The 13,293-nt window shown below is 42.9% G+C and overlaps 1 protein-coding gene across 2 annotated transcripts in view; it reads left to right on the top strand.

Annotated features, from left to right (window-relative positions):
- The window catches only part of dus3l (dihydrouridine synthase 3-like (S. cerevisiae)), a 30,459-nt gene extending 17,968 nt beyond the window's left edge, over nucleotides 1-12,491 (top strand). The window contains exons 2-15 of one of the 2 annotated variants that reach the window (XM_071367961.1): nucleotides 3,259-3,529; nucleotides 3,737-4,112; nucleotides 4,562-4,626; nucleotides 4,851-4,940; nucleotides 5,113-5,154; nucleotides 5,449-5,601; nucleotides 6,336-6,452; nucleotides 6,575-6,640; nucleotides 6,807-6,917; nucleotides 7,037-7,133; nucleotides 10,722-10,797; nucleotides 11,179-11,367; nucleotides 11,636-11,764; nucleotides 12,163-12,491. In XM_071367961.1, coding sequence (XP_071224062.1) covers nucleotides 3,259-3,529; nucleotides 3,737-4,112; nucleotides 4,562-4,626; nucleotides 4,851-4,940; nucleotides 5,113-5,154; nucleotides 5,449-5,601; nucleotides 6,336-6,452; nucleotides 6,575-6,640; nucleotides 6,807-6,917; nucleotides 7,037-7,133; nucleotides 10,722-10,797; nucleotides 11,179-11,367; nucleotides 11,636-11,764; nucleotides 12,163-12,235 — 1,855 coding nt within the window. In that variant the 3' untranslated portion in view covers nucleotides 12,236-12,491. Of the gene's footprint in view, nucleotides 1-3,258; nucleotides 3,530-3,736; nucleotides 4,113-4,543; nucleotides 4,627-4,850; nucleotides 4,941-5,112; nucleotides 5,155-5,448; nucleotides 5,602-6,335; nucleotides 6,453-6,574; nucleotides 6,641-6,806; nucleotides 6,918-7,036; nucleotides 7,134-10,721; nucleotides 10,798-11,178; nucleotides 11,368-11,635; nucleotides 11,765-12,162 lie in introns of both variants that reach the window. The other variant, XM_071367960.1, reaches the window with a different exon arrangement.
- Nucleotides 12,492-13,293: the final 802 nt, after the last annotated feature.

Raw genomic sequence — 13,293 nt, 5'->3', positions numbered from 1 at the left:
AGTTCTATTGGCCAACGTGCAATCACTGGAGAATTAACTGGATGATCGGCATTCGAGACTATCTTACAAACGGGACATTAAAAGCTGTAATATCTTCTGTTTCACCGAGTAGTGGCTGAACGACGACACAGATAATGTGCAGTTGGCTGCGTTTTCCGTGCATCAACAGAACCGCTACGACTGGTAAGACGAGGGGTGGTGTTGTCTTTTTGTCAATAACAGCTGGTGCACAATGTCTAATATTAGTTATTGTTCGCTGGGAAGTAGAGTACCTCATGATAAGCTGTAGACCACACTATCTACCAAGTGAGTTTTCATCTATATATTTCGTAGCTGTCTATTTACCACCACAAACCTATGCTTGCACTAAGACCGCACTCAACGAGCTGTATATGGCCATAATCAAACAATATAATGCTCATTCAGAATCGGCGCTCCTAGTGGCCGTGGACTTTAATGGGTTTTACCTCATTTCTACCAGCATGTCACATGCAACCAGAGGGAAATAAAACTATAGACCACCTTTACTCCACACACAAATGCATACAAAGCTCTCCCTCACCCTCCATTTGGCAAATCTGACCATAATTCTATCCTCCCGATTCCTGCGTACAAGCAAACACTAAGTGAGGAAGTACCTGTGGTCAGATGACACGGATGCTACACTACAGGACTGTTTTGCTAGCGCAGACTGGATTATGTTACGCGATTCATCCAATGGCATCTGCCACGTTGATCTTCAACACAGGAGCCCCTCAGGGGTGCGTGCTTAGTCCCCTCCTGTATTCCCTGTTCACCCAAGCACGACTCTAACCATCATTAAATTTGCTGACGACACAACAGTGGTAGGCCTGATCACCGACAACGATGAGATAGCCTATAGGGAGGAGGTCAGAGACCTGGGAGTGTAGTGCTAAGGACAACAACCTCACTCTCAACCTGAGCAAGACAAAGGAACTGATGGTGGACTACAGGAAAAGGGGTGCAGAACATGCCACCATTCACATCGACGGGGCTGTAGTGGAGTGGGTCGAGTGTTTCAAATTCCTTGATGTCCACATCACCAACAAACTATCATGGTCCAAACACACCTAGACAGTCGTGAAGAGGGAATGACAACACGTTTTCCCCCTCCGGAGACTGAGAAGATTTGGCATGAACCCCCATATCCTCAAATTGTTCTACTGCTGCACCATCAAGAGCATCCTGACCGGTTGCATCATCGCCTGGTATGGCAACTGCTCGGCATCGGGCCATAAGGCGCTACAGAGGGTAGAACGTACGGCTCATTACATCATTGGAGCCAAGCTTCCTGCAATCCAGGACCTATATACTAGGCGGTCAGAGGAAGGCCCAAAACATTGTTAAAGACTCCAAGTCATAGACTGTTCTCTCTGCTAACTCACGGCAAGCGTTACCGGAGCCCCAAGTCTAGGTCCAAAAGGCTCCTCAACAGCTTCTACCCCCAAAGCCATAAGACTGCTGAACAAATTATAAAATGCCACGTGGAATATTTACATTGACCCATCCCCTTTGTTTTTTACACGGCTGCTACTCACTTTACCCCTACCTACAGTACCAGTCAAAAGTTTGGACACGCCTACTCATTCCAGGGTTTTTCTTTATTATTACTATTTTCTACATTGTAGAATAATAGTGACGACAAACTATGAAATAAAACGTATGGAATCATGTAATATCCACAAGTGTTAAACAAATCAAAATATATTTGAAATTCTTCAAAGTAGCCACCTTTTGCCTTGACTGCTTTGCACACTCTTGGCATTCTCTCAACCAGCTTCACCTGGAATGCATTTCCAACAGTCTTGAAGGAGGTCCCAGATATGCTGAGCATATTGTTGGCTGCTTTTCCTTCACTCTGCGGTCAAACTCATCCCAAACCAACTCAATTGGGTTGATGTCGGGGGATTGTGGAGGCCAGGTCATTTGATGCAGCACTCCATCACTCTCCTTCTTGGTCAAATAGCCCTTACACATCTTGAAGGTGTGTTGGGTCATTGTCCTGTTGAAAAACAAATTATAGTCCCACAAAGCGCAAACCAGATGGGATGGCATATCGCTGCAGAATGCTGTGGTAGCCAGGTTGGTTAAGTGTGAGTTGAATTATAAATAAACCCCTGACAGTGTCACCAGCAAAGCTCCATCACACCTCCTCCTCCATGCTTCACGGTGGGAACCACACATGCGGACATCGTCCATTCCCCTACTCGGCATCTCACAAAGACACGGCGGTTGGAACCAAAAATCTCCAATTTGGACTCATCAGACCAAAGGACAGACTTCCACCGGTCTAATGTCCATTGCTCGTGTTTCTTGGCCCAATCAAGTCCATTCTTCTTATTGGTGTCCTTTAGTAGTGGCTTCTTTGCAGCAATTTGAGCATGAAGGCCTGATTTCACGCAGTCTCTTCTGAACAGTTGATGTTGAGATGTCTGTTACTTGAACTCTGAAGCATTTATTTGGGCAGCAATTTCTAAGGCTGTTACCTCTGCTACAGAAGATAAGTTCATTAGAGTTAACTTTGGGTCTTCCTTTCCTGTGACAGTCCTCATGAGAGCCGGTTTCATCATAGTGCTTGATGGTGTTTGCGACGGCACTTGAAGAAACTTTCAAAGTTCTTGAAATGTTCAGGATTGACTGACCTTCATGTCCTACATGGACTGTCGTTTCTCTTAGCTCTATTTGGTAAAACGGCTCATAAGTAACAACACAACTGATAGGCTCAAACACATTAAGAAGGAAATAAATTCCGGTGGTGTGTGCGTAATAGAACAATTTCTTGTCACTTCATCTGACCTCGGCCCACATTCCTCACTCCTCCCTAATCCATGGCTATGCAACCTTATCAGTGACTGAAACCAGACTTTTTTTCCCCCTTTGGCCCTCTCAGTAGGATTCATGAGATTTAACAATAACATTATACATGTAAAGTAGTTCTAGTATGGTAACATAAGTATGTATATATTTCAAGCTAGAATACAACACAGCTCATGAAAAATTGGACTAACACTTTCATATTGCGTTTATATTCTTGTTCAGTATAGTTGATTTTGATTAAAACACAGGATATGTCTATATATGGAAAAATTCACGTTTAAAAATTTTGACCAAAAGAACATGATTCTCGGCCGACCAATATTTTTTGTTGTCGGGGACAGCCCCAATTTAAACGTATTATGCCTACTTGTTGAATTGTATCAATTATATATCAATTTGATCAGCATTCTCTGTTTTCAGGTTTCTCACAACCAAAGAAAAGTTCCACGAGTTACTGGACTCTGGAGGGAAGGGTCCTAATGATGACAAGGCCAGTGACGATGCAGTACCAAAAGAGACAGCAGAGGACTCTCTGGAAGAGCCTCAAGAGAAAAAATTGAAAGTGGACCCAGATGAGCAGGAGAGGACGGACAAACAGGACAGCAAGCGAATGCGAGGACAGAACAAGTCTAGGCCGCACATGAAACCCACGAGCTACGACAACAGACGACTGTGTCCTTCCATAATTCAGGTAGGATTGTCACTTTAGCGGCTAGATGAAAGGGCCAACTACTTATCATGCAACCTGGGACTTGCCATGTTCGAAATCCCCCCAAGTCATTTCAATGGCATGTTTTTCCATTACCTATCAGGAGCATGCTCAATTGAGTTTCCTGTAGACCTAATTGTTTATCAACACCAAATTGTTTTTTTCTATTTTCTCATTGAACTCCCCCAGGAGCGTGAGACTAAATGTGTCTACGGCGACAAATGCAAGTTCATCCATGATGTTGCTGAGTACATGGCCTTAAAGCCCGCTGACGTTGGAGAGCACTGCTACCTTTATGACACCTTCGGGAAGTGCCACTACGGCTTGAGCTGCCGATTCGCCCGGGCCCACATCAGCGCTGACCTAAAAAACATGGCCAACGAGGAGCGTGCGAAAGCCATGGAGGGGAGAACGCCAGTGAGGAATAGCCTGGACAAGGACCTGCAGTGGCGCCTCCGCAAGAAGGTGGTCCCCTTTACAGCGTCTGACGCCTACATGAAGATAATTTTCAAAGGCGGACACAAAGCAGGAGAGTGCTGGAAAAAGGCTGCAACAGCAGAGAACGGTAAGGCTCGGCGGGTCTGCCGTTTTGTGGAAGCTATATGTTGCCTGGGTTATATTCATTAGTCATACACCGTAGCAAAATGTTTTGCAACGAAACAAGTTTATATTAGCAAATTCAGGTAGGTCCCTCCCCGTTTGGTTCCTAGTGAATACATCCCTGGTGGTTTTGCGATGTATCACCGACTGATATTCACAGGAATTTCACTATTTTTAGTTGCAGAATTGGCCATATTTTTATAATTTTTTACAGTTTTCTTTGTGTACAACTCTCAATGCCAAACTCCATTTCAAGTGGCTTTACAGTTTGTAAAAGACTTGTCAGGTGCAGAGATGGTGTTAGATTAAATTACATGGATTAATTCAGCTATTAAATATTTATAATCTGATTTTGATAATAAAACATTAAACTATCAGAATAATTATATCCCTTACTTGATAACTGTTGTTCAGCGGTGGTCCACTCTCAGTGTTCTGAAGGGGAGAATCCACAAACATCAGACAACCAGGGAACTGAGGTACAGTAGCAACACTATTACACTACAACTACTACTACATTTGTCACAAAGCGCTTAACAGCAACCTGGACCTTAATCTTCAAAAAGTAATTAGAGTTGACAGTGGCAAGGAAAAAACTGCCTGGCTAGAAAATATAATAAATAGATCTGTGCTATTTTTGGATTTACTGTATGGTGGCTATAAGTTTTTTACCTGAAGTTGTTTACCTTTTGGAAAATTGCAGGTTAGCCAGGAGAACCTGGCTCTAGTGAAAACCATTGGGCCGTTGACTGATGCTGATGTTATAAAGTTACGACAATGTGAAAAGAAGCAGGTATGTTTGAGCCGCTTGACTTTAACACAGTGCTAGGTATTGTCGTGAATCTGAGTGGCACTTTGTATATTAGCCTCGTTTAAATATTAACAGCCCATTTTTAATATTAAGTAGTTGTATAAACCAAATAGTAACGTTATGAATAGAAATAATTGTTTTATTCTTCCTAAAGGTGGACTTCAAAGACAAGCTGTATCTTGCTCCCTTAACAACGGTAAGTCGGTCCTTGGAACAGAGTTGGCCACTTTCTCAGACTGATTAATCCTATGCTCAACTGCTCAACTGAAAATCTCTTTTAATAGGGTTTCTTAGTCCAGGAATAAGCTTGTTTTGGGTCCAGGAAAGCGACCCAATGTGCACACACTAATGGCTTGATATTTCATATTCCAAAGAGGACAACAATGAAAATAAGTGACTTTGTTAGATATAATCTATAATTTTTCATGTGTATTGTGTTCTGCATTATGTATTTTAGAATGATCTAATAACATTAATATATTCGTCTCAGTGTGGAAACCTGCCTTTCCGTCGTATATGCAAACGATTCGGCGCCGACATTACGTGTGGAGAGATGGCCATGTGTACCAACCTGCTGCAGGGCCAGTCGTCCGAATGGGCGCTCCTCAAGAGACATGAGAGCGAGGACCTTTTCGGCGTGCAGGTTAGAACAGGCAGGAAGTGAATACATACTTATGCCCATTGCTCCCCAGGGATAACTCCACTTCATTGTACTCTGTTCTGGGCAGTGTGCTTGAGCTTGTTCCACCTCATTCCGGTTTTAAAAGTGAAAAAGTGGTAATAGATCACTCCTAAATTTGTCAGACATTTTGAGTTTAGTCCTATGTCCCTCATTTGCGTAGATCTAGCTATTTGCCTCAATCCTGAATTAATGGTAAAGATGGGGATTATCTTAGTCCATCATTTCAGATTTAACCTCCAGGGCATTTGAGCTCAAAGTAAAGATCTTTGAAACTGTTCAATTTTAAAGGTAGAATCCTTAATTGAAGCGATAACAAAGCATTACCCCACCTATGTTTTGGTAAAAATGCTGAGGGATGGGCCTAAATTCATAGACAGAGCTATGGATGTAAGCACTGACCATCCATGATGTCAACATTATTATAAAATAATATCATTATAGTTTTAACCATGTTTTGGGGCTATACAGTGTTTGTTTAAATTTACATGGTTTATAAACGTTGGAGTAAAACAAGCTTATATTTTGGGTTCTGATGGGGTACGACAGTTAAACTTAACTCATGAGGCCTTTACAATTTATATTATTTAAGAATCAATGGTTTATCATTCATTTATAAGAAAAAAATATATAGCAACTAAGGGTTCTAGCTTTAAGTCCTTGGTCTGTACTAAAAGTCTTCTAATTTACATTTTTAGGTGGAGGGATGCTTTCCTGACACAATGACCAGATGTGCAGAGCTACTCAACAACAAAATCGACGTGGACTTTGTGGACATCAACTCGGGGTGTCCTATTGACCTTGTATACAAGAAGGTGTAATCTTCTGGACATTCTCCATTGAGCTTACTTTTTAGTCCAGGATTTGTCTTAATGTGTCTGGGAAACCGGCTGTCTAAAACAGATGATCAGTATGATCTTCCTTTCCCGTTCTTTAGGGCGGAGGATGTGGGCTGATGACGCGCACCAACAAGTTTGAGCAAATCATCCGAGGAATGAACTCTGTAAGCAATATTTTTATATAGTAGAATTCCTTATTTGCTCAGCTATGGTATTGGAGATGTTGCACTACATGCAGGCTCAATAAAACCCTTAAAGCATTTGAAAGAAAACAAATATTACTTGAACTCAGGTCTGGTATGTAAAGGGACTTTGTTGTTCTTTCCTCAGGTTCTGGATGTCCCTTTGACTGTCAAGATTCGTACCGGCGTTCAGGAGAAGGCCAACATCGCACATAAACTCATCCCAGAGATGAAGAAGTGGGGGGTGTCCATGATCACGGTACGTCTGTCAGAATGTAATGCTGAATCCTAAATCGATCTAGCCTAAGTAAACTGTTCTGTGTTGGTTTCATCACAGGCAGGGATGTGTAGCATAAGAGTAATTTCAAGTCTCTGCAGTTGCATGGCAGGTCCAGGGAACAGCGCTATACCAAGTCAGCTGACTGGGACTACATTAATACCTGCTCCCAACTCGCCAGCCCCATCCCACTCTTTGGTAAGTTTGATTTAGAGAGTTTATTAGTCACATGCACAGGGTTGGAGATGTAGCAAGGTACAGGGAAATTCAACAGTGCAGGTCAAAGGGAAGTGAATGAAACAATAAAAACTGGCATTGTTGAATACTCATTTCGGCGTTCTGTGCATATTTGTAAACAGCTGGTGCATGAAATCTAAGGAAGTCTCTAGATTTTGATCGCCTGAATTAGAGTGTCTTGTGATAAGCTGTAGACCACACGATTTGCCAAGAGTTTTCATCCATACTTTTCGTGGCTGTTTATTTACCACCACAGACGGATGCTGGCACTAAGACTGCACTAAGTCAGCTGTATAAGGAAATAAGCAAACACGAAACCGGCTCACCCAGAGGTGGCACACCTAGTGGCTGGGGATTTTAATGCAGGGAAACTTAAATCAGTTTTACCTAATTTCTATCAACATGTTAAATGCGCAACCAGAGGGAAAAAAATTCTAGATCACCTGTACTCCACACACAGATGCATACAAAGCGCTCCCTCGCCCTCCATTTGGTAAATCTGACCACAATTCTATCCTCCTGATTAGAAGCAAACATTAAACCAGGAAGCACCAGTGACTCGGTCTATAAAAAAGTGGTCAGATAAAGCAGATGCTAAACTACAGGACTGTTTTGCTAGCACAGACTGGAACATGTTCCGGGATTCTTCCGATGACATTGAGGAGTACACCCCATCAGTCACTGGCTTTATCAATAAGTGCATCGAGGACGTCGTCTCCACAGTGACTGTACAGACACCCCAATCAGAAGCCATGGATTACAGGAAACATTCGCACTGAGCTATAGAGTTAGAGCTGCCGCTTTCAAAGTGCGGGACTCTAACCCATAAGCTTATAAGAAATCCTGCTATGCCCTCTGTCGAACCATCAAACAGGCAAAGCGCTAATACAGGGCTAAGGTTGAATCGTACTACACCGGCTCTGATGCTCGTCTTATGTGGCAGGGCTTGTAAACTATTACAGACTACAAAGGGAAGCACAGCCGCGAGCTGCCCAGTGACATGAGCCTACCAGACGAGCTAAATCACTTCTATGCTCGCTTCGAGGCAAGCAACACTGAAACATGCATGAGAGCATCAGCTGTTCCGGACGACTGTGTGATCACGCTCTCCGTAGCCGACATGAGTAAGACCTTTAAACAGGTCAACATTCACAAGGCCGCGGGGCCAGACAGATTACCAGGACGTGTGCTCCGGGCATGTGTTGACCAGCTGGCAGGTGTCTTCAATGACATTTTCAACATGTCCCTGATTTGAGTCAGTAATACCAACATGTTTCAAGCAAACCACCATAGTCCCTGTGCCCAAAACACTAAGGCAACCTGCCTAAATGACTACAGACCCGTAGCACTCATGTCCGTAGCCATGAAGTGCTTTGAAAGGTTGGTAATGGCTCACATCAACACCATTATCCCAGAAACCATAGACCCACTCCAATTTGCATACTGCCCAATCAGATCCACAGATGATGCAATCTCTCTTGCACTCCACACTGCCCTTTCCCACCTGGACAAAAGGAACACCTACGTGAGAATGCTATTCATTGACTACAGCTCAGCGTTCAACACCATAGTGCCCTCAAAGTCCATCACTAAACTAAGGATCCTGTGACAAAACGCCTCCCTCTGCAACTTGATCCTGGGCTTCCTGACGGCCGACCCCAGGTGGTGAGGGTAGGTAGCAACACATCTGCTACGCTGATCCTCAACACTGGGGCATCACAGGGGTGCGTGCTCAGTCCTCTCCTGTACTCCCTGTTCACCCACGACTGTGTGGCCAGGCACGACTCCAACACCAGCATTAAGTTTGCAGGCGACAACAGTGGTAGGCCTGATCACCGACAACGATGAGACAGCCTATAGGGAGGAGGTCAGAGACCTGGCCGAGTGGTGCCAGAATAACAACCTATCCCTCAACATAATCAAGACAAAGGAGAAAATGTTGTACTACAGGAAAAGGAAGACCGAGCACGCCCCCATTCTCATCGACGGGGCTGTAGTGGTGCAGGTTGAGAGCTTCAAGTTCCATGGCGTCCACATCACCAACAAACTAGAATGGTACAAACACACCAAGACAGTCGTGAAGAGGGCACGACAAAGCCTATTTCCCCCTCAAGAAACTAAAGATTTGGCATGGTTCCTCAGATCCTCAAAAGGTTCTACAGCAGCAACATCGAGAGCATCCTGACTGGTTGCATCACTGCCTGGTACGGCAACTGCTCGGCTTCTGACTGCAGAGGGTAGTGCATATGGCCCAGCACATCACTGGGGCTAAGCTGCCTGCCATCCAGGACCTCTACACCAGGCGGTGTCAGAGAAAGGCCCTAAAAATTGTCAAAGACCCCAGCCACCCCAGTCGTATAATGTTCTCTCTAGTACTGCATGGCAAGCGGTACTGGAGCGGCAAGTCTAGGACCAAAAAGCTTCTCAACAGTTTTTACCCCAAGCTATAAGACTCCTGAACAAGTAATCAAATGGCTAGCTGGACTATTTGCATTGTCACCCCCAACCCCTCTTTTACACTGCTGCTGCTCTCTGTTTACCAGATGTGCGTAGTCACCTTAACTATACATTCATGTACATACTACCTCAATTAGCCTGACAAACTGGTGCCCGCACACATTGGCTACCCGGACTATCTGCATTGTGTCCCGTCACCCATCACTCGCCAATCCCCTCCTTTACGCTACTGCTACTCTGTTTATCATATATGCATAGTCACTTTAACCATACCTACATGTACATACTACCTAAATTAGCCTGACTAACCGGTGCCTGTATATAGTCTCGCTACTGTTCTTTTTCACTGTCTTTTTAATGTTGTATTTATTTCTTTACTGATCTATTGTTCACCCAATACCTATTTTCTTTACTTAAGAATCACAGTGTTGGTTAGGGCCTGTAAGTAATCATTTCACTGTAAGGTCTACACGCATTTGACAAACTTTGATTTGATTTAGTTCATATCCTCTGTGACAAATGCTGCCTCCGGTTATGCGGTCTTCAGCTTTTTCAGCGTCCAATGAAGATCTTTGAGAGCAGTTTTGGTGTCTGCTTGGGGCGGGACGTACACATCCATGGCTATAATCCCTGAGAACTCTCACAGAAGCTAAAAAGGGCAACATGTATTACAAGTCGGAAGAGCAGAAGCTCGAAAGTTCCTGTACGTTTCCCCCATGGGACCACTTGTTATTGGTCATAAGGCAGAGCCCTCCGCCTTTGTTCTTGCCAGAGAGAACCCGCTTCCTATCCGCTCAATGAACTGTAAAATCCACTGGTTGTATATAATCAGTTTGTATGTCAGAGGAAAGCAAAGTCTCAGTAAAACAGAGTATGTTGCAGAATCTGATGTCCATTTGGAAGGAGATCCTCGGTCTTAAGTTCACCAAGTTTATTCTTTAATGATTGAACATTGGCAAGTAGTATGCTCGGTGATAGAGTACGGGTCGCGTGGCATCTCAGTCTCACAAAGTTAGTGTGTTCGTGCGTGCATGTTTTATTTTCTGTGTGTTTGTGTGTGCACCTGTTAAACCTAATCTCTCTTATATGCAGGTAATGGAGACATTTTGTCTTATTATGACGCCATGAAGGCTAGAGAGACTGAAGTTTCGGGTATTATGCTGGCAAGGTTGGTATATTAATGGAAAAGAATAGACATGCTTTTGATTTCACACAATTTGACTGATCAGATTAGTGCACTCTGATAGGATGAGTGGATACCATATAGCTTACTTTTTATCCAATCCTTTCGGATCTCAATTCAGTCCCTTATCTCAGTGGTTCTCAAACCTCTCCTCAGGGACCCCCATGACGTTTCACAATGTTGTAGCTCTGAACTAACTCACCTGATTCACCTAGTCAAGGGCTTCCATAATTAGTTGACCATTTGAATCAGGTGTGCTAGCAGTGAATAGTTAAAATACATGGAACAGCTGGGGGTCTCCGAGGTTTGAGAACCCTTGCCTTAATCGACTCCAGGTCTAGTTGTAATACTTTTTCTCTCGGGCAGGGGCGCGCTCATCAAGCCCTGGGTTTTCACAGAGATCAAGGAGAGGCGGGACTGGGACATCTCGTCCAGCGAGCGGCTGGATGTCCTTAGGGACTTCACCCACTACGGCCTGGAGCACTGGGGCTCGGACACCCAAGGCCTGGAGAAGACCAGGAACTTCTTGCTGGAATGGCTGTCCTTCATGTGCAGGTACGAAGTATCAGGTGGTATTCACACTGTAATAATGCTTAGAAACATACACAATAGTTGTTTTAGTGCATTATAGGTTGGTGTAGGTGAAGACAAACAAACGAGAACCTTCAGGTCTGCCGAAAATCATTTTTCTCTGTATTTACCATCTTTCACAAACCTAGAATTCAACCAATTCAAAATATTCTTTATTCATTTATAACTGTAAACATCAACACCATAACACATTTAATGTGGACATGCCAATCTTACCCTCTCTCTTTTGTAGGTACATACCAGTTGGGATGCTGGAACGAGTGCCCCAGAGGATCAACGAGCGACCACCCTACTACATGGGCAGGGACTACCTGGAGTCTCTCATGGCAAGTCAGCACGTAGGGGACTGGATCAAGATCAGGTGAAGATCACTGTTGCTTATCCTAACCTAGGTTGTTATGGCCGCCAGTGTATGCTGGTTTTCATTTGCACTGACCTCTTGAATCATTCTCAGTAGTTGAATCTTCCAATTAAAAAATAGCATAGTAGAGGGTTGCAAGAACAATGTCTCGTGTCTCAATCCATGTTCTTGAGGGCTTTATATGGTGGCTTTTAGCTTAACCAGCCAGTAAGATGAGAGTGCGTTAATGCACTTTAAAAATAGTCCCATTTTAGCATTTATCAGTTGGTTTGAATTAGTATAGACTACCTCTATACTAATGTATTTATACAGGCTGAATATCTGTTCCAATTACACACATGCTGAATAGTTTCATGGAGAAGGGTTGTTAATAACGGTCTGTTTCCCCTTCTCCACAGTGAAATGCTGCTTGGACCTGTACCCAAGAATTTCAACTTTCTGCCCAAGCATAAGGCAAATGCTTACAAATGAATTTTGTGTATGAAGGCTCAACAACAAGTGATGAAGGCAAAGCTTTTGTCAATTTTATTTCCATTCAAGTCAGCAGTCCTGAATATACCTATTACATGAGTAATACACTTTATGTAATTTTTAAATTACTTGTGTATGTAAATGATTTTTTTCAACTTTGTTTGGAGTGGAGTGTTTCTTTTACTTGGTGATGCATTTGTTTTACCATTGCACCAAATAAATACTGTATATGGAATAAAATGCATCTAAAATACAACTTTGATATTTTCTGAAGTTTTGACATTAGTATGTTTGTTTCTAATGTTTGAGTTTTGATTCTCTCGTTTAACATACAGCTGTCTTAGCGTGAATCTGACATATGAGTCATGAGAAGATGATTGCAGATGATTTTGGATATTAGCATTACATATGCAAAGAATGAGTTAATAATTTTGTTTTTTGAGATATCAATACCAAATGCAGTGTGGTTCATGTTAGGGATGTTCATAATGGCTATGACAAGTTTCAAATTGGTATGCCACTGTGTAGTGGATATACAGTGGTTTAAATGGACACGTAAAGTCAGATTTTTGTCAATAACTCAGCCATCTTTTGACCAATCCCTTTGCTTTTCTCAAACTAATTTAAACTTCTTATGGCTGCAATCCCGCTACCGGGATCGATATGACAACAGCCAGTGAAAGTGCAGGGCACCAAATTCAAACAAATCTCATAATTAAAATTTCTCAAACATACATGTGTCTTATAATTTTAAAGGTAATCTTGTTACGCTTTTTATGCTTTTCAGCGAAAGCACTACAAACGATTGTTAGGTCACCACCAAACCACAATAAGCACTGCTGGAAAAATGGCTGTCAGAAAAAGCAGAAAGAGAAAATTATCACTAACCTTTGATTATCATCAGATGACACTCATAGGACTTCATGTTACACAATACATGCATGTTTTGTTTGATACAGTTCATATTTATATCAAAAAATCTGAGTTTACATTGGCGTGTTACATTCACTAGTTCCAAAAACATCAAGTGATTTTGCATAGCCACATCGTTTCAACAG

This window comes from Salvelinus alpinus, chromosome 26 (genome assembly GCF_045679555.1).
Source record: "Salvelinus alpinus chromosome 26, SLU_Salpinus.1, whole genome shotgun sequence".
NCBI classification, from domain to species: domain Eukaryota; kingdom Metazoa; phylum Chordata; class Actinopteri; order Salmoniformes; family Salmonidae; genus Salvelinus; species Salvelinus alpinus.
The sequence above is the reverse complement of the archived record's forward strand: the minus strand, read 5'-3'. Positions and strand labels throughout refer to the sequence as shown.